Source organism: Baudoinia panamericana (genome assembly GCF_000338955.1).
Source record: "Baudoinia panamericana UAMH 10762 unplaced genomic scaffold BAUCOscaffold_4, whole genome shotgun sequence".
Lineage (NCBI taxonomy): Eukaryota > Fungi > Ascomycota > Dothideomycetes > Mycosphaerellales > Teratosphaeriaceae > Baudoinia > Baudoinia panamericana.
Window position 1 is genome coordinate 1,444,433 of NW_006911260.1, and position 20,242 is coordinate 1,464,674.

The 20,242-nt window shown below is 53.7% G+C and overlaps 8 protein-coding genes across 8 annotated transcripts; 5 read left to right on the forward strand and 3 right to left on the reverse strand.

Annotated features, from left to right (window-relative positions):
• Positions 1-228: 228 nt before the first annotated feature.
• On the reverse strand, positions 229-3,032 carry BAUCODRAFT_426117 (uncharacterized protein). Its single transcript, XM_007676867.1, has one exon. The coding sequence runs from the start codon at positions 2,927-2,929 to the stop codon at positions 521-523; it is 2,409 nt and encodes an 802-aa protein (XP_007675057.1). The 5' UTR covers positions 2,930-3,032; the 3' UTR covers positions 229-520.
• A 76-nt stretch (positions 3,033-3,108) lies between these two features.
• On the forward strand, positions 3,109-3,973 carry BAUCODRAFT_32481 (uncharacterized protein). Its single transcript, XM_007676301.1, has 3 exons — positions 3,109-3,212; positions 3,280-3,444; positions 3,506-3,973. The coding sequence occupies exons 1-3, from the start codon at positions 3,172-3,174 to the stop codon at positions 3,621-3,623; spliced, it is 324 nt and encodes a 107-aa protein (XP_007674491.1). The 5' UTR covers positions 3,109-3,171; the 3' UTR covers positions 3,624-3,973.
• On the reverse strand, positions 3,966-5,582 carry BAUCODRAFT_32482 (uncharacterized protein). The gene is made up of 5 exons (XM_007676302.1): positions 5,246-5,582; positions 4,899-5,189; positions 4,683-4,841; positions 4,433-4,630; positions 3,966-4,379 (listed from the first exon to the last, which is right to left on the reverse strand). Exons 1-5 carry the CDS (start codon positions 5,429-5,431, stop codon positions 3,984-3,986), a joined length of 1,230 nt encoding a protein of 409 aa, XP_007674492.1. The 5' UTR covers positions 5,432-5,582; the 3' UTR covers positions 3,966-3,983.
• Positions 5,583-6,395: 813 nt separating this feature from the next.
• BAUCODRAFT_32483 (uncharacterized protein) lies at positions 6,396-6,596 on the reverse strand (the record flags this gene model as incomplete). The annotated part of the gene is made up of 1 exon (XM_007676303.1): positions 6,396-6,596. The coding sequence occupies exon 1, from the start codon at positions 6,555-6,557 to the stop codon at positions 6,399-6,401; it is 159 nt and encodes a 52-aa protein (XP_007674493.1). The 5' UTR covers positions 6,558-6,596.
• Positions 6,597-7,184: 588 nt separating this feature from the next.
• Positions 7,185-7,861, forward strand: BAUCODRAFT_23209 (uncharacterized protein; the record flags this gene model as incomplete). Its single annotated transcript, XM_007676131.1, has 2 exons — positions 7,185-7,692; positions 7,752-7,861. 2 exons carry the CDS (start codon positions 7,185-7,187, stop codon positions 7,859-7,861), a joined length of 618 nt encoding a protein of 205 aa, XP_007674321.1.
• Positions 7,862-8,310: 449 nt separating this feature from the next.
• BAUCODRAFT_32485 (uncharacterized protein) lies at positions 8,311-9,849 on the forward strand. Its single transcript, XM_007676304.1, has 2 exons — positions 8,311-8,446; positions 8,503-9,849. The coding sequence occupies exons 1-2, from the start codon at positions 8,425-8,427 to the stop codon at positions 9,528-9,530; spliced, it is 1,050 nt and encodes a 349-aa protein (XP_007674494.1). The 5' UTR covers positions 8,311-8,424; the 3' UTR covers positions 9,531-9,849.
• Positions 9,850-10,210: 361 nt separating this feature from the next.
• BAUCODRAFT_121314 (uncharacterized protein) lies at positions 10,211-18,809 on the forward strand (the record flags this gene model as incomplete). Its single annotated transcript, XM_007676868.1, has 3 exons — positions 10,211-17,756; positions 17,907-18,717; positions 18,785-18,809. The coding sequence occupies 3 exons, from the start codon at positions 10,211-10,213 to the stop codon at positions 18,807-18,809; spliced, it is 8,382 nt and encodes a 2,793-aa protein (XP_007675058.1).
• Positions 18,810-19,377: 568 nt separating this feature from the next.
• On the forward strand, positions 19,378-20,160 carry BAUCODRAFT_67597 (uncharacterized protein; the record flags this gene model as incomplete). Its single annotated transcript, XM_007676499.1, has 1 exon — positions 19,378-20,160. One exon carries the CDS (start codon positions 19,378-19,380, stop codon positions 20,158-20,160), a length of 783 nt encoding a protein of 260 aa, XP_007674689.1.
• Between the last annotated feature and the right edge of the window lie 82 nt (positions 20,161-20,242).

A 20,242-nucleotide genomic window follows, 5' to 3' on the forward strand; every position in this document is an offset into this window, starting at 1 on the left:
CTCGCCACACCTCATAGACCCCCTACGACATGGTGTAACCTATGCATGATGTTCGTCGTGAGCATCGATCCATTATTGAGGAACCTCGATCTCAGGCTCGATTGCAAACCGTTGGCTCGGTATTCAGCGGCAAAGCGGAGATGCCTCCTGCGAAGTTCGCGGTTTGCCAAGCCCTGATAGCCCGCGTTGCTTGAATGACACCTTCACTACGTCACGTTAGGACCCGATTCGCGCTTCCCTCGCTCGGAAGGAGCAGCCGCATAACCGACATTCCACCACAGACACTCACGATCTTGCAACTGTCAACATATAATCGCTGTTGAGCAGCTGTCACGCCTGACCAAAAGCACACATCAATAAAGCGAGGCGGCCCTGAAGCTTTTGCGCGCATTGGTGCTCTGAGCGTCCGCTTCGGTCGAGATGCCGGCTCCCGGCGGCGACCACTGTCATACACGAACGAAGAGTTGAGCTGTATGAATACCGGGTTTCTCGTTTGCCTAGCGACAGCCTCGGTGGAACATTAGGAGGCGACGTTCAATATGCGCACCGACCCATCATCGCTTGCTGCTGCAAGCTGCTTCTTCCTTCCAAGAGCCGCAGCATCTGGACGCCAGATCAGGCGAGACACACTCTTCGAAGGACAGATCAGCTTGGCAAGGTGATTGGGTTGAGCCAATTCCGGATCAGAGACGTGTAGGAAGGCGATGGTAATGTCTCCATCATCCGTGCCGTATGCCAGCGTCAGTTCCTCCGATCGACGTTTCGAGAACGCGACTGCTGTAACCGCAGCCGTCGCAGCCATGCTCTTCACGCAATCCGCCGTATTACTTCGAAGCTTCCATATCTTAACGGCTTTATCCCTTCCGGCTGTAGCAAAGAAGTAGTCCGTGTCGAGTGGAGCCCAGTCACAGTCAAGTATCATCCTAGCATGGCCCTTTGGATTGGATGTCAGCAACTGGTAATTGCATTGGGCCGCGGATTTCCTGCTGAAGACGACCCACTGTCTGTCGCGTCCTACACTCAGCAAATACTTGTCATCGCCCGAGAAGGCCAAGCTTGTCACAGTCAGACTGTGCGCCGTGAGTGGAGGCTTCAGCTCACGCCACGCTTTCGTCTCGTAAAGTCGAATGACCGCATGGTCGATAGAGCTGGCTTTACAAGCTGTCGCAACAAGTGAGCCATCATGGCTAGCAGCCACCGCGGCAATCTCATACCCGTGCCCATAGAGCTTCTCATGTTCGGGCCACAAGGTGTGCCGAGCAAGGTGGTCTTCTAACGGCGGATGCTCTAGAGCTAAGGTTGACTTGCGAACGATGGAGGATGGGTCTGCGGCCTCGTGCTCACCGACGGCGCGAACCATGATGCCGTCAACGTGTTCGTCGTCATCCATAGCCGCCACGGCTTTGTTCGAAAGGCCGAGAACCGGGACATTGGCAGCGTCCGCAAGCTCACCATTTACAGTAGGCTTCGTGCCACTGAGCCTTGCGACAAGGGCATCAATAGCTTTGGGCTTGTTGAAGACGCGGAGAAGCTTCTCCTCGGCGCCGGAGACAAACTGATTCTGCCCTATCGAGTCAATGCAATTGAGGTCATATCCGTGGATCTGCGGCCGTGCGAACTCGTGCCACGACCTTTTGCTGTCTCGTCTCCATTCAGCGAACATTCTAGTGCTCTGGTCAGAGCCTGTAGTGAGTAGATAAGAGCCATCTGGTGCCCAAACAAGACTCTGCACCTCCTTGGTATGTCCGCTGACGCCGACAGCCTGTTCCCACATATCCTTCTCAAGGCTGTGAATCCATCTGCGCCAGCTTCCTGTCCGGCCAAGGCTAACGACAGACTGTCCGTTGGGCTGCCACATGCCTATCCAAAAGCCGCCGGTGCTGCCAGTCGCTGTAGTGGACCCCTTTTGCGCGCTGATCTCCCCAAGCCTGGCGTTGCAGACCCAGACACCGGACGCTTCGTCGGCGATCCATACCGCAAGCGAATTATCTGCCGATGCAGATAGCAAGGTTGGCAACACATCTTTTTCGGTGGGAGGCCGCCATTTGGCCGTATAAACCCAGTCCTCATGCCCGATCAACAATGCTTCGAAGGTGACCGTATATTGACAGTCTGCGTTGCCAACAAGATGTGCTTTGTTGGACAGCGGCTTTTCAGCTGATATCGCGGTACCACCTGCGATGCCGATCTTCGCATCTGGTTCCGCAGTCAGCAACCGTCGAAAGCGCCAGAGCCTGATATATTTATCCTGGCTTGCCGATGCAAGTAGTATATCCTCGCCGTCGTGCACGAAGTCCAGTGAGCGGATCCAGCCTTCGTGGCCAGTAAGCGTCGCTTGGATCACAAATTCAAGAGCGTCCACTAACCGGACAAACAGTTGAATCACCGTGGAAGTCCCGCCAACTGCGAGCACAATAGAGCCATCCGCGAGCCGTGTAAGCGCGCTCGAGAGAGGCAAATAGTGTGGCTTCAATGAGATTGCTTGCACGACTTGCATACTCAAATCTTGCAACTTCCATACCTTGAGCGTGCCATCCGCCGCTCCAGTGACGAAGAATCCATCATCAGAAAGGACTGCAATACTGTTGACTGAACCGCTATGCTCGGCAAGACAACACACTTCCTCATAGGGAGGAAATGTTGCGCGTGTCGGTTTCCACAACCGCACAGTCTTGTCAGAGCCGCCACTAATTATCAGTCTCTCGCCCTCCCAATCGAGAAATTTCACGGCATTGACTTGATCGTTATGGCCTGCAAGCAAAGCAGATATGCCAACATGAAACTCATCCTCTGGATTCCACAGGGCGATGTTGTTGCCCGCTCCAAAAGCCACCAAACTAGGTGCCCAATCCGCCGCTGAGGGGTGTCTGTTGCCGCCAGCAGCTATGAAGTCGAACGTGACATCAGGCTGTTGCCCTTGTAGCGACATTTCACATAATCGATTGCGATCGAACTTGACTTCATGTCCTGTGCGGAGACGCGAGGTCTGGATGCATTGAAAATGTGCAGCGAAGGCTTTCGGAGCTCGCTTAACTCTACGCTAGCCGCTTGTGGCGGCCTGCGACTTCACATTCAAAAGGTACCTAGGTTCCGAGGTATCTGTTTAGAACCAATTATCATTAGGGCTACACACACCGAAGATATCTGAACTGTCATCGCGGTCTAGGTGTCATGCCGGTGGAGTCTGGCCTTCCACTAACAGTAGAGTTCACGTCCGTCTGCCTTCCTCACAACGCCCAGTGTGGGCGGCATGTTGAGAAACTGACAGCTTTCGTATAGCGGTGGCTTGGAACTTCTCTTCTCGAATCAGCGCAAACATAAGCTCGAGATTCCTCGCAACGACACCAAGGGGCAACCGGCGAACGTCGGCTTTCTCATAACATGGCTTCGCCACAATCTGATCGATGACCCGAGGCAAGAGATGTTCGTGCTTGGTGACACAGTGTAAGAACCACTACATTACTGAACATCGATTTGAAGTGAAGATGGTGCTGATAGCTTGTAGGCGACCGGGCATCCTAGTCCTCATTAATGATGCTGACTGGGAGCTTGAAGGGCAGGAAGCCTATCAATTGCAGCCTGGAGATGAGATTGTGTTCGTCTCAACGCTACATGGCGGCTGAACACGGCGCGCACACAGAAGCGATGTCAAGAGAGTAGAGATTTTGCATAGGAGATGGGAAGTGCTCGTATGTCAACCAACCGACCACGCAGCAGCTACGTCTCCAACGCCTCACCTGTCGCAACGCGACACGGCACCAACAGCAGGCATAAATCGTGCCAGACTTTTTGAAAAGACGGCTCGATGTGACACAATTCACGTGGAGTAGTGCTGCGTCTGCTGTAAGAAGTTCCATAGTTCATGGCTCGTATCTACCATTACTACGATAGTCATTCGCTTATGCAACAACAATATACAACCGCATCAACTTTTTGCCATCTCATTCCACCTCCTCCCGTTTTTGTTTTTTTTCTACGCAGACTTACAAGTTTGCGAAGAATGCAGCACCACCGAAAAGCGCAGCCGCACCCATGGCACCGGCAGTCTGCAGAGCGTTGGCAGCAGCAGACGAGCTGGAACTGGCACGTGCGCTGGCCGAAGTTACACCAACGGCACCTGTGGAGGGGGTCGTGTAGCCGGAGGCAACGTTGGTGGTAGAGGTGAGGAGCGCAGCGATGGTGGTGGTCGGGGACGGTACGCCGCTGGTGTAGGGGACGCCGGAGTTGGAGCTGGCGCCGGAGAACTGGGTGGCCGCACCTGTCGCAGTGGCGTTGGCGCGAGCAGTGCTGTTAGGGTTGAGCACGGAGTCGATAATGTGCATCACACCTCCGGAGAGAAGGATGTCAGGGTTCACGATGCGGGAGCCACCGACGAAGACCTGAGTGAATTAGCCTTCTGTAAACGAACGTTTCGCAATACGGCAACGCTTACAGTGCCGTTGGAAATGGTGACCGTGAGGTTCCTACCAGCGAGTGTCGGGAGGGTGGAGCCGTTCCTGAGGTTGCTGCTGTAGGCCGCAGTCCCGTTGACAACGTGATAGCCAAGGATCATGGAAGCCTGGGCAGTGGTCAGGTTGCCCACAACGGAACCGATGCTCTGGAAGGCATTGTTGGATGGGGCGAAAATGGTCTGCGAAAGTGGTTAGCGGAAGTAGAAAACATGACCACATGAGCGCGCTTACCAGGCCGTGAGCGTTGTTCAACATGGAGGTCAGGTTAAGCGCATTAGTGGCACCGAGAAGAGCGGTCAAGTTTGCCGTCTGGGCAGTGGTCTCGTAGTTGCTGGGAAGGCTCAGGACGCTGCTGATAACGTGAACAACACCACCAGTGAAGTTCAAGTTCTGCATTTCCGGGTTAGCCAGTATGATTTCAGTACGACAGTAGCCGTTTGAACTTACAGCCTGGGTGACATTGGAGGTCATCTTCATGCCGCTGATGATCTGTGCCGATGTGCCTTGCAGTCTGGCCTCAACGACCTGGCCGCCAGTGACGTTGCTGAACATCGGGTTGGTAAGGTTGGTGTGTGGGAAAGAGGGCGTGCTGGAGATGTTGGAGGCATAGATGCGCCCAGGGACGACATGGTAGCTGAGGAGCGCCGACACAAGGGCGTTGGTGTCAGCGGTGCTCAAAGCGCCCAAGCCGGACGTCAAGGCCTGAATGGCTTGATTGCTGGGTGCGAAAAGCGTCACCTGCAGAATAACGATCAGTCGAGGAAACAGAAACGTTACGTCCCTGCTCGTCTTACATTGGTGGCGTTCGCGAGCGACTGTGCGATCGACGGGTATGCGGTGAGAAGCGTGTTGAGACCCGACAGGTTCTGATTGCTCGCAATAAGGGAGCTGAGCGTTCCATTGCTGGTGACATTGGTGGCATTTTGTGCGCTGACAGCGGCTACAGCCAGGGCCGCTGGAACGATGTGCTTGAGCTGCATGGTGAGTTGTGTTGCTAGACGTCTAGGTGCAATGATAATGATCAAGCGTGAGGAAGAGAGAATGGAATGGAAGGGAGTAATTGTGAAAGTAAGTCGTTCTCAAGGCGGTTACCTTTTGCTTTTGTCGCACGCCTTGACTGACGCATTGGTCAAACCTACTAGAGGCCGCGAGGGCTTGCTGAGGCTTGGGACCGCCTAGAGTCTGGCCGTTGTCGCCGCCACGATCGCGTGCGCATGGTCTCAGTCCCAACAGCCGACTGGCTAGGACTTGCACCCGCGGCGATGAAGCTTTGGATCAAGCTGAAGTGTGATCCGCGGCAGAAAAGGTCACAGCGTTGGCGAATGAGGGGTCGAGCATCACGAGCAGCTCTGTACGAGCTTTGCCCTCTCGTGGTCTTTCATTACCATGCAAGCCACGGAAATGCCTCACGACACGTTGTGACATCTGAACCATTGGCAATATTGCCTTGTAAAGGCGTGATCGTAATACAGGCCGATTGAGTTCTACGAGAGATTCAAACAGCCCCCAAAAGCAATACGTCAGTGGTCTCTCGATCTCCGCAATTGACACCAATCTCCACTGATCGCTACCGTCCTCTCGGCCTAACCCGGACACGAGTAGCACTAACAACATCGAAAACGGACCGCTAGTGCGCTATTCGGTGCTTCTTCGAGAGTTCAACTATCGCCACAGAACGCGTGAGGTGCCGCGTAACGGAGCCCTTGGCCAAGCGACTGCCCTCCGCGGCCAAGCGCTGTATGCACGAAGCTGTTCTAGAAGCACTCTTTACGCATACCGCTACCACGGCTTCTCCGTCCACCATGCATGCACTCCAATATTACCGCCGTGGGGTTAGTAAAGCACGCCTTTCTGATGCGGTCAAAGTCCGGAAGAGCTTCGGCAAACTCGGTTCTGCTATTAGAGTCGCCAAATGCACGTGGCAATACTGTGAACTGTTCGACCATGTCAACGTAGAGGTTGATAAAGGCGACCAACACGGTCGTTCCCTGGATGATATGAATCTTTGGAAGCTGGTCTAGTATCAAAAAATGTAACACGGATGCTGCGAAGCCTATTCCTCACTTTTGTCTTTCGTGCGTCCTTGATGTAGCCACTGTCGCACATTGCGTGATTGCCCACCGGCAATGCGATTTCTTACAGGCTTACAATATGTCTTCATAATGTCCAGAGTACACCAAACAATGCAGCATGCTAAAGCTCATCGCGCGCAAATTGTAATCACCAATCGCAGCTGTCGTAGGGAATTATGTCCTCAAATCTGACCACTGAGAGTCCATCATGCAGACGAAAATTGCAATTCTGAACCCACCATGTCACAAGGCATACAACTCCTAACGCAAGATAGATCTTGTTGGCAATCAAACCGCTGTGCAAAGTCTGCATGCGGTGAGCAACAAAAATGTCTACTGTATAGGAGGAAGTGTCGTCTCTGCCAATGTTGATAATGCCCGTCTGTCTGCCAATCAATGACCCCTGCAAGATGTTGCACGCGAGCCCGCGGCAGCGCGCGAGCCCGTGCCGAGATCATGAGCCTCAGAGCACCTGCCATCAGGACAATGATGTAGCCACTCACGCAGCAACTGAGTGTAGACGGACAACAGGATCTAAGTATTGACCAGACATCAGACCAACACAAATCAGTCATCAGAGAACACCTAGCTGCTCGGCGCATCCTTGCGCGCAGCGCCCTTCAACCAGCAACTTCGCAAACAAGCTTCTCGCCTAGCAACCATGTCCTCACGAAAGAAGATTCTCTTGAAGGTGATCATACTTGGTGACAGCGGTGTTGGCAAGACTTCACTCATGAACCAATATGTCAACAAGAAGTTCTCGGCCAGCTACAAGGCCACAATTGGCGCCGACTTCCTCACCAAAGAAGTCTTGGTAGACGATCGGTTAGTGACGATGCAGCTATGGGACACCGCCGGACAGGAACGCTTTCAGAGCCTAGGCGTAGCCTTCTACCGAGGAGCAGATTGCTGCGTGCTGGTGTACGATGTCAACAATGCGAAAAGTTTCGACACGCTAGATTCATGGCGGGACGAGTTCCTAATACAAGCAAGTCCGATGGACCCGGAGGGCTTCCCATTTGTGGTCCTTGGTAACAAGGTGGACGTGGGTGAGGACAAGAGGGTGATCAGCACCAAAAGGGCAATGGCGTTTTGCCAAGCAAAAGGCGGCATACCGTACTTTGAGACAAGTGCGAAGGAGGCGGTGAATGTTGAGCAAGCATTTGAAGGTGAGCGACAGTGTCCCTCTATTCCAGCCAAGTAAATCGCCGCGCTAACAACTGCGCAGTCATTGCACGCAATGCGCTAGCGCAAGAAGAATCGCAAGATTTCAACCCGGACTTTCCGGAGACGATTCCGATCAACATCGGCGAGCAGAACCAAGGATGCTCTTGCTAAGTTGAGCATCCTGGCTGAGGAAATGGTGGGAGAAGCTTCAAACTGCACTGTCACTGTATGCGGTGTATTTATCGATGCCGCATGGCGCGCTGTCTGGATGACTGCTTCACGCAACCTACGATCTTTGACTTGATCCATAACCTAATCGGGGACGCTGTACTCTAGTTCTGTGCTAAACATCTTGCATTCAGCGGCGTAGTAGGAGGGAGGCATATTCTGGCCTAAGGCTCGAGAGCGCAGCAACCTCATGTTGGTCAACAGTCATCTACTGTACATATCGCGGTTACATAGTATTTGGACCCATTTGCGTGTCACATCAGACTGTTATCGATTAATTGGTGATTCTTGGCCAACAACAACGTGCCTGCCTTATCGATAGATGGTCAAACGCAGTATGGTCAAAGCTTTGCGATACTCCCCGCTTAAGCAGCAGCTACTGCGCAGCAAACGCTTCCCACTGGGAGGTCTAGTGAAAACTGTACCCTCTCCACATGACCCGATCCACAAAGCTCGAAACATGACTGCATCATAGCAAGAGAAGCTGCGCTCATCCAGATATTGTTATGGATCCGCAGAAGGCATGGGGTATGCCTTAAGCGCCCACCCTTATTGAAGGCGCATGATATTGACGATAACTGCAGAGGTCGAGAATGCCGTGAAGCTGGTGGACGTCAACCGCGACGCACTTTACAAATATGACACGGCAAACGCAAAGAAGATCAATGAGGCGCGACCATGGCGAAGCGATCCGAATCACTTCAAGTACGTACGCATATCTGCCGTTGCACTGGTTAAGATGGTGATGCATGCACGGTCGGGAGGTGATCTCGAGGTGATGGGCTTAATGCTGGGTTACGTGGAGCACGAGACTTTCATCATTACAGACGCTATGCGGTTGCCTGTGGAAGGCACAGAGACAAGAGTGAACGCGCAGTCAGAGGCCGACGAATACATGGTTAGCTTTCTAGAGCGATCGCGGCAAGCTGGACAGCTAGAGAATGCAGTCGGGTGGTACCACAGTCATCCTGGGTACGGCTGTTGGCTGTCAGGCATCGATGTGTCCACGCAAGCAACCCAGCAAATGACCGATCCGTTTCTAGCCGTGGTCATTGACCCGCACCGAACCATCAGCGCAGGCAAAGTCGAGATTGGCGCCTTCAGAACCTATCCGGAAGGATTCAAGCCTGAAGACTCCGGGTCATCTGCTCAGGGTATGGCAGCCGTACCGATGGCCAAGGCCGCTGATTTCGGCGCGCATGCAAACAAGTACTACTCACTCGAGGTTGCTTTCTACAAGTCGACGCTTGACAGCAAACTACTTGAAGCTTTGTGGAACAAATACTGGGTGCAGACGCTGTCATCGTCGCCACTATTTACTAATAAGGAGTATGTCACTGCACAAATCGCGGACGTCGCCGCGAAGACGAAGCTGGTGCAAGATACCGTTAAGAGAGACGCAAACCTCCCGCCTATGGGACCAAGGACCAAAGGTCGCGACGATCAGATGAGCAAGATCGTCAAGGCCGCAGAGAAGATTGCAAGCGAGGAGAAGATGGGGCTGATGGCTGCTATGGTGAAGGAGAAGGTGTTCGCTGCGGGCGCGGCAACTGTCGACGACGCTGCGAATGCTGTCCAGACTAACGGTGGCGACACGCATATGGCGGAGTAAGGATGCGAAGGGTGCATAGGAGCAACTCGGAGTTCACGTGCGCAAGGCGTTTCAATGGTCGTTCTCACGTGCGATCCGCTTCGTCGGAAGGCTTTGCATAAAGCGGCGCTGGGGCGGAAAGCTTGGTCATCGAAGCACGTTTCGGCTGTTCGTGGAGTCGCGCATTGCACGGCGTTGGAGGCGCACATTCAGCACAGAGCGCGCTTTGAAGTAGCAGGAAAGTAGAGCATGACGTCGCATCCAGTCTTTGTATCTGAGGTGTACAGTTAGAGATACCGCTTTCGCTTGTGCGTTGTTCTCACAACGTTCATACCCCGCTAACTCCGTCAAGCTTTTTAAGTTCGCGGCTGTCTGCGGATCTCACGTGCATTCCCCAATGCCCGCCATGCACAATGAGATCGTGAATACCTTGACATTACACATCCCCTAGGCGTGCTCGCTGCTTCACTCCTTTGCTAGCGACCGTCAACTGCCCTAATCACCGATTTGTTCAGGTCTACGGGGACTCCCATAAGCGATAGCCTGCGTATTCCGCGTCTGCAGACGGCTGAAGCTGATCTGGACATATCGCTGCATGGCTATAGATGACCTCTAACCGCACCACTATGCCAGTCGCCAACATTGACTAGGGTCGCGCAAGCATTGCGCAAGGGGTCGATGGCGGTGCCGCCCGCGCGGTCATGCCTTTCCCGACGCTGTCGTTCCTGGTAGGACTGGTAGTGCTGGGCTACCTGCTCACTTTTGTGGTCTTTGCCATCGTGCGGATTACCACTGGGGTATCTGTCCAGCGGATCGGATTTTCTGGTTTTAGGCGCATATCGTTCAATCCACGCCATGGCGTCAGGATCGCAGTTCGAGGGTTTGGCCTGGCGATCCATAGGCCGACCTTTGTGCTGCCAACGTGGTGCAGCTTAGTCGTTGAGGAGCTGGTTGTCACGGTAGATCTGAATGCGCTTGGAGATACCAAGAGCAAGAGCAAGGCTGGTCCAGGGCCAGCACACGCCAATGGCTCACCCGAGGCTCCCACGAGGCCTCTACAGAGGGCCACAAGCGAGTTCGAAGATGAAGAGGGACATGGCAAACTTTGGCGACAGCTCACGGACATCAAGGAGCGCATCAAGCGAATGCACAGCAACATCAAGTGGATCAAGATGGTAGACTTGATTGCATCGGAAGCCACGGTGAACATAGTCGGAGTCGGCAGCTTGCAGCTTGAGCGTGTCACGCTGGCTGTAGACACCAGAGCGAGGACTGTCGACCGCAGCCGGTTGTTCCAGCACCACAAGTCGAAGCCCGAGACGCAATCACCTGCAGAGTGGAAGTGCGTGATCCGTAGCATACTGTTCACTCCTGAAGGCAAGGAGTCGTCCGAGGTTCTGGATTACTGCACGCTCAACATACATGGCATGCTCCACAACCGACTTGAAGGCCTGCGAGACGCATCGATTGCGCTGAAGCTCGGTCGGCTCAATCTCCCGTATGATGACATCAAACATGCCATCGACTGCGCGCAGATGCTCAGAGGTCAGTACGCACAGCCGCATGTAGAACATGATAATGGCGAATTCTCGCTTTCTGATGCTCTTGACGAGTTCGAGAAGCCTGGAAGTCACGAAGCTCGTATTGTACGGACGGTATCCGACTCGCGAGCCTTCATTGCATCCATCTTGCGCGGCATTCAAGAAGTGCAATTCGCTGTCAGCTTCCTTGGAATGTCAAGGAAGCTCGACGTCACGGGCCAGGACGGGAGAGATGTGTATTTCAATGTTGCGATGAAGGAGATTGGTCTGGACATTCTGCGCCTAGACCAGAAAAGTCCTGCACATCGCATGTACTTTGCCACGAGCGACGTGGCACATCAAGGTCTGCTGACAGCGATCGCCATCTCTGCCGGCATAGATGATGGCCACAAGCACCCAGAGCGTCTTGTCTACGTACCGATGGTTACGGCGACGGTGAAGACGACGCTCCCTTCTCGGACCGTGAACTTCCAAAGCGACATCAATGTCAAAGAACGGAATACGAATATGCTCTATGCGAACTTTGTCTGTACGTCACCTTCAATCGACCTGGATCCAAAGCACCTACCCTTGGTGCGAGAGATCTTGAAGCAGCGATCAAGTCACGATAAACAAGTCCCGGCCGCACGCTCAGACAGACATCACCTCCTTTCGCAGCTCTTGCCGAAGGCTCACGTCAAGCTTGCAGTACAGGAGCCGGTGATTAGGGTCTCTTTACCGCCTATGGCCAAAGCAAATGCGCGTGAGGATGACATTGACCTCTTGATCTGCTCTGTATCTTCAATCAACTTCGAGCTGGAGTCATCACATGCCGCCGAGGCTGGGATCAACTACAGTCTAAGCTCTCACTATCGACATACGCGGCATCACCTCTACTACCAAACCGCAACCGGCGAACAGCATGACCTCTTACAAAGCGACACCGTCGAGATCCAAATTGACATTACAGCGATACCGGAGCCATCCGTCACCGTCAACGCGCAATTTAGAACCTACAGCCTCTACCTCGTCCGGCCGGACATCTGCGACGGTGTACGACAAATTGTCAAGCAGCTGCGCAAGAATGTACTGGCAAGGCAGCACGATGATCAGCCGAGACCGAAGGCAAGTTTCCTGCGCAATGTGCCGTCGTGGTTGCAAGCTTGTCACATTGAAGGTACAGATTTCAGCCTGGAGCTTGCTGGTGTGGACGAACAAGTTTCGAAAGATTCGCGTGGCTTCGCTCTCCATCTCGAGTCGTGGACCACCGAATACAGTGCTTATCGGGAGGAGCGAACCACGCAGATGGCACGCCGCAACTCAATTACGAGAAGCTCTTCAACGAAGTCCAGGCCTGCAGCGCGACATTCATCGCCGCGCAGGAAGTATCAAAGCTTTGCCGATGGGCGTAGATTGACCCTGCATCTGACAAATCTGGAGGGCCTAATTGTGGACTCAGTGGTTGACTCCGAGTCTGAGGCCTTCATAACGTTGCCACGCTACGAGGTAGCCTTCTCTACATCTACCGATGCCCACGGTCCTCTTTTTCACATCAATTCCTTTGCTAAGAGTCTGCTGCTTCAGTACTCACTATACAACCATTTTGCGCTTGGTGTAGCTGTCTTGGTGATTCGAAGAACATTCCTGGACCATGACTTGAGCGACACCGGCCGGCCGCCAGCGCCTTCAAAGCAGGCCAATCTACAAGTGCCTAGCACGCCGCTCTCGCCCATGGAGGAGATTGATGACGTAGCTCGTCATGAAATAACCACCATCGACTGCAAGGCAGACCTGCTACAGTTGAAGGCGCGCCTGCCGGCAGACCCGCCGATGATGATACAGATCTACCGCTTCGACGCAGGCCGCCATCGCTGGACGAGTCCGTTCTTGCGCGCCCATCTAGCACGTATGTATGTGCGTGCACCGCGAACGAAGTCGGTCTGGAGTCGAATAATCAGCATCAAAGTCTTTCGGCTCGATCTACGAGATCACAAACGCAAGGTTGGCAAGCAAGTCATCACGGAGAAGTCTATCGATGTTGCCGCGGAGACTGTTCGACTCGCTGTACCTCACTCGCTCATTGTGCACAATATCTTTGACAACATCACAAACGTGGTGAAGGTTTCGAAGCAGTTGCGACACCACTTCGTTACGGGCACGGACGAGTATATCTTGACGAAAGAGCCAGAGGGACCAAAACACGTACCTAAAATCAACATCCGAGCCCAGCTCTTCTTGTTCGATATCGAAGACAGCAGCTTCGAGTGGAAACTGGGTGCTATTTACCGAGCCGGTTTGGTTGAGCAGAAGCAGAGATTAGTACGTGAAGAGGCATTCAAGCTCAAGGAGAAGCGGCTCGCTCGTAGAGCCGCGCCTGGCTCATCGAGGCTGCGAGCTCACTCTGCGCAACACATGGGCGAAAGGTCACGATCTCACAATCGCCTTGGAAACATTGGCAAGCGTAGAAGTCGGAGTACTCAGCCTACCGCACGCTTCGCCCAGCAGCCGAAACCCCGTCGACATGTGGACCGCAAGATCCGTTACGAAGCGGACGGCAGGTGTGGCATAAGCGACACTTCTGAGCTTACGATTGATCAAGCACGTGAGCGGTTGCACTACCTCAACGCACAATCATGGAAGAACAGGATTGATCGTGTCCTGAGCTTTCAAAGCCACGCGGTCAAAGAGGTTCGATCCATGCTTTGGGGTGCGGACGATGCACCTGAAGATATCGAGAATCAGGAACCCATACTGCAAATAAGCCAACGGCCTGGGCTCATGCTCCTCACTATCAGCGAGCTTAGTCTGACTATAGACAAGCCTTCGTTTCCGGTCGACGAGTTTCCGAGGTTTCTGCACGATGTCGGCAAAGGAATGCCATTCGACATGAAGTACGGCCTCGTTGTGCCCCTCAATCTACATGTCACGATGGGTGAGCTACGCTTTCAGCTTCGCGATTACCCGTTGCCGCTGATGCATGTTCCAATGCTTGCAAATGGACAGTCAATGAGGTTGCCAGCTCTGTCTATGCGGACGGACTTCGTTATTGCGGAGGAGTTCAGAGATGTCGAGTCACAGCGACATGCTAATGTAGAGGTCGTACCATTGGCGAAAATGGGTGATGGCGCTAAGGGTCCCTTTACCATCGACGTTCGACGTACCATCTCACCCATCAAGACCTACTCCGACATGAAGTTCGAGATCAACACAAGCAACCCGACCAAGATCACATGGGGTACATCATACCAACCGGCAATACAGGACACGATGCAGGTCATTGAGGGCTTTACAAAGCCACCATTTGATCCATCCGACCGCGTCGGCTTCTGGGACAAGATTCGATTGAGCTTCCATTCACGGGTGAACGTAGCGTGGAAGGGCGACGGCGACGTTCATCTCATCATGAAAGGCACCAGAGACCCATACGCCGTGACCGGCAACGGAGCCGGCCTGGTTATGGTATGGCGCAACGACGTGCGCTGGAACATCGGCCAGAGCAAAGACCCGCGCCAGTTCATGACTGTCGACTCGAGCGACTATGTTTTGGCCGTGCCCGACTTCAACGGCTACGCGAGACGTGCCCAAGACGAAGAGAGCGAGCATACTGATGCTGCTTCTTCCATCTCGAGCAATAAGAAGGATGCCGTGTTTAGAAAGGTAGTCATGAAGCTATCAGGCAACGTACGGTGGCTTGCTGGTCTGGTCTTTGAGCGCGACGGACCTAACCAGAAACGCTTGTTCGAGTTCAAGCCTCACTATGATGTTGTCTTAAAACATCCAGATTTCGCCAGGGCGCCAGAGGGCGAGGAGTACGATGCCTACCGCAACTTCCGCAGTCAATACATACACATGTCCATCGCGGTCATTGCACCACAGGACAGAGACTGGACGGTGTCGAACCTCAAGGCTTCGAACAACTATAACACAGTCCATCTGACCCCTCGATTCTTCTCCCACTTCTTCAACTGGTGGAGTATGTTCTCTGGTACCATGTCTCTTCCGGTTAGGCAGGGCCCCTTGTGGGGAGTCACGCAGAAGAAGAGTAAGAAGTTCGGCCGACACATAGCCACCGTGAAGTACAATCTGCTCCTATCTCCACTCTACATCAGTCACGTATACAAGCATAAAGATGCAGAAGAGTACCAAGGCAAAACAGTGTCGGTGACTGGTCTGAAGATGAAGCTAGACAGTTTCATGCTGGACCTGCATCAGCGAAGAGAGCATTTCGACATTAACGATACGGAAGGAGTCATGACGAAGAAGACAAGTGCCATGCGTATCAACCAAGCACAACTCGACTTTATACATGCAGATCTTCGAGCGCTCTCTGCGAGCATAGGTGGCACGAGCGTTGAGGATCTGGACAAGGCCAGTGATGAAGTACTGGCTTCTCTGCACGGGCAGGCGCCAAAAGTCGACATGTCTAAGTTCGAGATACCCGACAATGACTTCGATTGGATCGACATGGATGATTTTGTCGAGCTTGACTGGATCTTGCCCGCAGAAGCGGATCCGGTGACAAGGATATTGCCAATAGGCTACGCACCTCGCTTTACGTACTTCCGACAGACAGATCATGGAGGCATAATAGCCGGCGATCCATCTAGGACGAGTCGTTTCGGTGACGAGCCAACACATTATTGCGTTATGTCCGCGATGAATGACCCACGCCGCGTGCAAGCCGAGCTCATCGAGGACAGATTAGCTACACTCCGGCAGCAGAGCGAACGGAACGAGCGCGAGATAAGCGAGCAGGAACTCGAACTCGTCCGGACGTCCTCGGGTGATGCTGCTGGCCACCAGAAAGAAGAAGACAAGCTCAACGCACTAAAGAGCCATAGCGAGCACTTGCACCAAAAGCACGACTTTTTGCAGTCAATGCTTGATGCGCTATATCAACGATTGGACAAACAGGATCCAGCAGCAGTTCCGGAACTGGAGACAAGCGAAGAGTTCTTCGACGCCCACAACAACGCCAGCAAGCAAGAGTCTGACTTCTCTCGCCTGGATACCGCACCCTTGGCGGACTACACGAGTGACTTCAATAACCGGTTCATCGTTCACAACGCGCAGATCAAGTGGAATAACTCGTTGCGCAACATCATACTCCGTTATGCGCACCAAGTCAGCCAGCGACGTGGGTTCGTATACTACATGTCACGGCGGGCTGTCAAGTTCATACTGGATGTGGTGGAAGAGCGAAGAAAGAGGGACGAGACGACGGTCCCTCAGCGACAAAGATCGCACGCAACACAGATCAGTGTCTTGTCACCTGACGCAGATGACGAGCAGACTGTACAAGACCGCATCGAGCAGCTACTGCATGACGGTCGCAATTTTGTGAATGCGGATGAGCCAGTTGCGGAAAAGGAAGAGATTGGTACCGCTGACAAAGGTCCGACGGAAGAGATCGCACAGGAGTTTACGCCGCTCAACATCTACCACTTCCGCCTCATTGCACCTCAAATCCAGCTTCAGAGCGAGAAGAACCCGAAGTCTGCAGTATTGGTCACAGCGAAGGGCATGCAGCTAAAGATTGTGGAGATCATGGACAAGGCGAACGTCAACGACGACGTTAGCGGTCTGGTGCAGCGTCGCTTCACCGCTGCGGCCGACAGCCTCCAAATGTTCGTCACCAGTACGAAGACGTTCTCCATGGAGTTCTTCCATATGTATTCTGCCAACCTGTATGGTGCGAAAGCTGGCACTCAGTGGCCGCCATGGGTGCCGATGGAGATCATGTTCGAATATCAGACAAACCCTTACGGCTTCAACAGGGTCGTACACCGCACGTCTGCCAGCTTACGCTATGACAAGTACAATAATCTCCGCTTGAAGTACAATGATGATGTCTCGGGTGGTGAGGATAAAGACATTAAGAGCGACGAACAGACCGTGGAGCGGATGGACCATGTTTGGCTGGAGTTCCCGCACTTTCGAGCGATCTGCGACTCGGCACAGTACTACGGGATGTATGTTATTGTCATGGACCTCCTACTCTACAACGAACCGTTGGAGAAGACACGCAGTGAGCGGCTTGAAAAGATTATGCTAGCATCCGATTTCAGCGACCTTACGGGTGCTCCGGAGATGGTTCAGATGCTGCAAGAGCGCATACGGCAGCTCGAAGAAATCAAGATGCATTTCCAGATCAACGAAAAGTACCTCGACCGGCAAGGCTGGAAAGACCGCATCATCATGGACCAAGATCTTGCAGCTTGCGAAGACGAACTGTTCTTCATGATGAAGGCCATCACGACGTCGCAGCAGCGGGCTGAAGACCGACGAGAGCAAGAGAACGCTAACGGGGTCGTGCATCTGAGCATGCGTGCGAAGGAGATTGCATGGCACTTGGTGCGCGAAAAGGGCGAGTCACTGGTTGAATTCCAGTTGAAGAACGCTTCCTTTGATCGAACAGACCACAATGACGGCTCGAACTTCAATCAGATGGAGATTGGACGTATCAATGGCTTCAATTTGCTGCCTAACGCACTGTACCCGGAGATAATAGCGCCGTTCACAGACGAAGCAAAGGGCGGGAAGAAGCTCGGCAACGAGAAGATGCTACGAATCCATTGGCTGATGTTGGAAGCCATCGCCGGTATACCGGTGGTTGACTACTTCGAGATCGACCTTGCTCCGTTGAAAATGCAGGTCGAACGCGAGGTTGCGAAGAAGATCTTCGAATACGTGTTCCCGGGTGCGGGTGGCAAGGCTTTCGAGGGAGGTGGCTTCTCGCCGTCGAGCATCAAGAACAAGCTTGCCAAGCAGGATGAAGCGGATGAAGATGGTACGAAGACAGAGACTGCATCAGCGGATACTCCCAAACTACCACCGAATTCGCCTAAACTCCAGCGGACGTCGACGCACGAGCAAGGACCAGGTGCACTGCAGCAGAGGCTACATCCCACGCTCCACCTGCCCAAGCAACGCAAGTCGAAGGCCGATGGTAAAGGGCTCGGTATCAGCAGCGGACACAGTCGACCCGGCTTCGCAATTTTCCAGCATTCTGAAAAGTCTTTGCAAGCAACTGCTTCGAAGCGATCAGCAGCCTCTCGTCAAGCCATGGCCGCACTCAATACGCCCAATATGTCAAGGTCACCGAGCGCAGGCTCAATCGTGACCATCGCGAGTACTACTGCGAGCGAAATCGAGAAGCCAAGCAAGCGGTCGCTACTTCATCGGTCGCACAGCGACGAGAAGAAGAAAAAGAGAGACGAGCCTTCAGATGATCTGACACAGATGATGAACCGTGCGTCCAACTACATGACGCTGGCTTTCGTGAAGATGCCAAGTATGGTTCTCTGTCTCAGCTACAAAGGACAAGGCAAACGTAATCTCGAGGACGTGCATGATCTCGTCTTTCGCATGCCTACGTTGGAGTACCGTAACAAGACGTGGTCCAACCTGGACCTTGCTCTGCAGCTGAAGAAGGATGTCATTCGAGCCTTAATATCACATGCAGGCGCCATTGTCAGTAACAAGCTAAGCCATCACAAGCCAAACCGCATGCAGCAAAGTCGACTTCGCGAACTCGCCAACATGAGCACGTTCGTGGCAGCTGCTAGCGGCCAGACCCCTTCACCCGCATCTTCGGAGACGAGCAGCACATTCGATTTCAATCCGGCGGAGGCGAATGGGAGGCCATCGACTGCTTCAGCGAGGCCTAGCACGCTCAGTCGCACCATGTCAATGGGATCGTCGCCTGCAACTTCCTCGCGCGCAACTACCGCATCCGGTCTTGACGACGCGAAGCCAAGGCCTGTCTCGCAGCAAGTGAACGGTCATCGCTCAACGCCAGCGCGACCACAGTCACACGCTGGTCCATTGACTCAGAACGCGACAGCAGAGACGTCCGATATTCTATCTGCTCAACGCTCGCGTGCGTCTTCGATTGGACGTCACCTTTCCGGCTTTGGCGAGCGGCTACGGTATCGAAGCATGCAACAGCAGCAGGCAGAAGCGCTGTCTGGTGAGGAAACAGAGCAGGAGAAGCGGAAGAGCAAACTTCTGTTGGGTGGACAAAAGCTTTTAAGGACTTTCCGGGACCAGTAATGCATAGTTGGCGCCTGATATTGGTTTACTGGTGGTGGGAGCGTGGCTTTGGCTTCAAACGATACCCCGTGCTATCGGACGGACAGTGCGTGGCAGCATCTGCAGGGCGTTTGTGACCCATGTGAGCATGAACATGGTCGGTTTCGCTACGTTTGCGTGTACATTTAGCGCCTTCACGTTATATCAAGCGATAGTCACGTGCTACTCCGCATCGGGAATCTCCAAGCTTCACAATGTTCGTGAACCTACTTCGCTGCGATATTCTACTTCCGTGTCCACTTTCCAGCAAGACAATGTCCAGTCACCATGGCACATCTACGGTACAGGCTCTCTATCGAACATTCATCCTACCTGCGCTTCAGTCGAGGCGCATATCGCATCAGAAGCCCTCGCATGCCACACTGCCAAAGCGACGTACCTTCTCAACCACACCAAGCCGCCTAGTCTACCGTGGCTCCGCCGGCAAAACCTTCAAGGCCGAAGAACGCACGCAAAAGTGGGACGACGAGATCACATCCCGCATCATCCACCTCGTCGACCCTGCAACGAACAAACTGGCTCCCCAACCCAGCACGCGCTACGACATCCTCAACACCCTCGACCGCAAAACCCACCGTCTCATCCAAGTCACCCCCGACCCCAAACCCGACTCACCCGAAGCCTACAACTTCATCCCCGTCTGCAAAATCGTGAGTAAAAAAGACCTCTTCGACTCCGAACGCCGACGCCGAATCAATGAAAAGGAACGGAAGGCGGATAGCAAGAAGGTCGCCAGCGTGAAGACGCTGGAGCTGAATTGGGCGATTGAGGTGGGGGATCTGAAGCATAGGTTGGAGCGGATGGGGGAGTTTCTGGCGGAGGGGAGGAGGGTGGAGATTGTGCTTGCGGCGAAGAAGCAGGGGCGCAAGGCTACGAGGGCGGAGTGTGAGGGGTTGTTGAGGAGGATTGGGGAGGTTGTGGAGGGGGTTAGGGGCGCGAGGGAGTTGAAGGGGTTGGAGGGGAAGATGGGGGGGTTTGCGACGTTGGTGTTGCAGGGGAAGACTGCTAGTGGGCAGGAGAGTGGTGGGGAGGGGTAGATGGGAGGTTATATGTACTTCTTTGCGTATGAGGATGTACGGCGATATTTCTAGAGCCTGCAGTGCCAGCTCTACTGCGATG

Coding starts and splice junctions, on each gene's coding strand:
- BAUCODRAFT_426117 (XM_007676867.1), bottom strand. CDS start 2,929: ATGTCGCTACAAGGGCAACAGCCTGATGTCACGTTCGACTTCATAGCT.
- BAUCODRAFT_32481 (XM_007676301.1), top strand. CDS start 3,172: ATGCCGGTGGAGTCTGGCCTTCCACTAACAGTAGAGTTCAC. Junction 3,213..3,279: donor CCACTAACAGTAGAGTTCAC/GTCCGTCTGCCT, acceptor GCTTTCGTATAG/CGGTGGCTTGGAACTTCTCT. Junction 3,445..3,505: donor TTCGTGCTTGGTGACACAGT/GTAAGAACCACT, acceptor GATAGCTTGTAG/GCGACCGGGCATCCTAGTCC.
- BAUCODRAFT_32482 (XM_007676302.1), bottom strand. CDS start 5,431: ATGCAGCTCAAGCACATCGTTCCAGCGGCCCTGGCTGTAGCCGCTGTC. Junction 4,631..4,682: donor TGAACAACGCTCACGGCCTG/GTAAGCGCGCTC, acceptor CCACTTTCGCAG/ACCATTTTCGCCCCATCCAA. Junction 4,380..4,432: donor TCACCATTTCCAACGGCACT/GTAAGCGTTGCC, acceptor TAATTCACTCAG/GTCTTCGTCGGTGGCTCCCG.
- BAUCODRAFT_32485 (XM_007676304.1), top strand. CDS start 8,425: ATGGATCCGCAGAAGGCATGGG. Junction 8,447..8,502: donor GGATCCGCAGAAGGCATGGG/GTATGCCTTAAG, acceptor CGATAACTGCAG/AGGTCGAGAATGCCGTGAAG.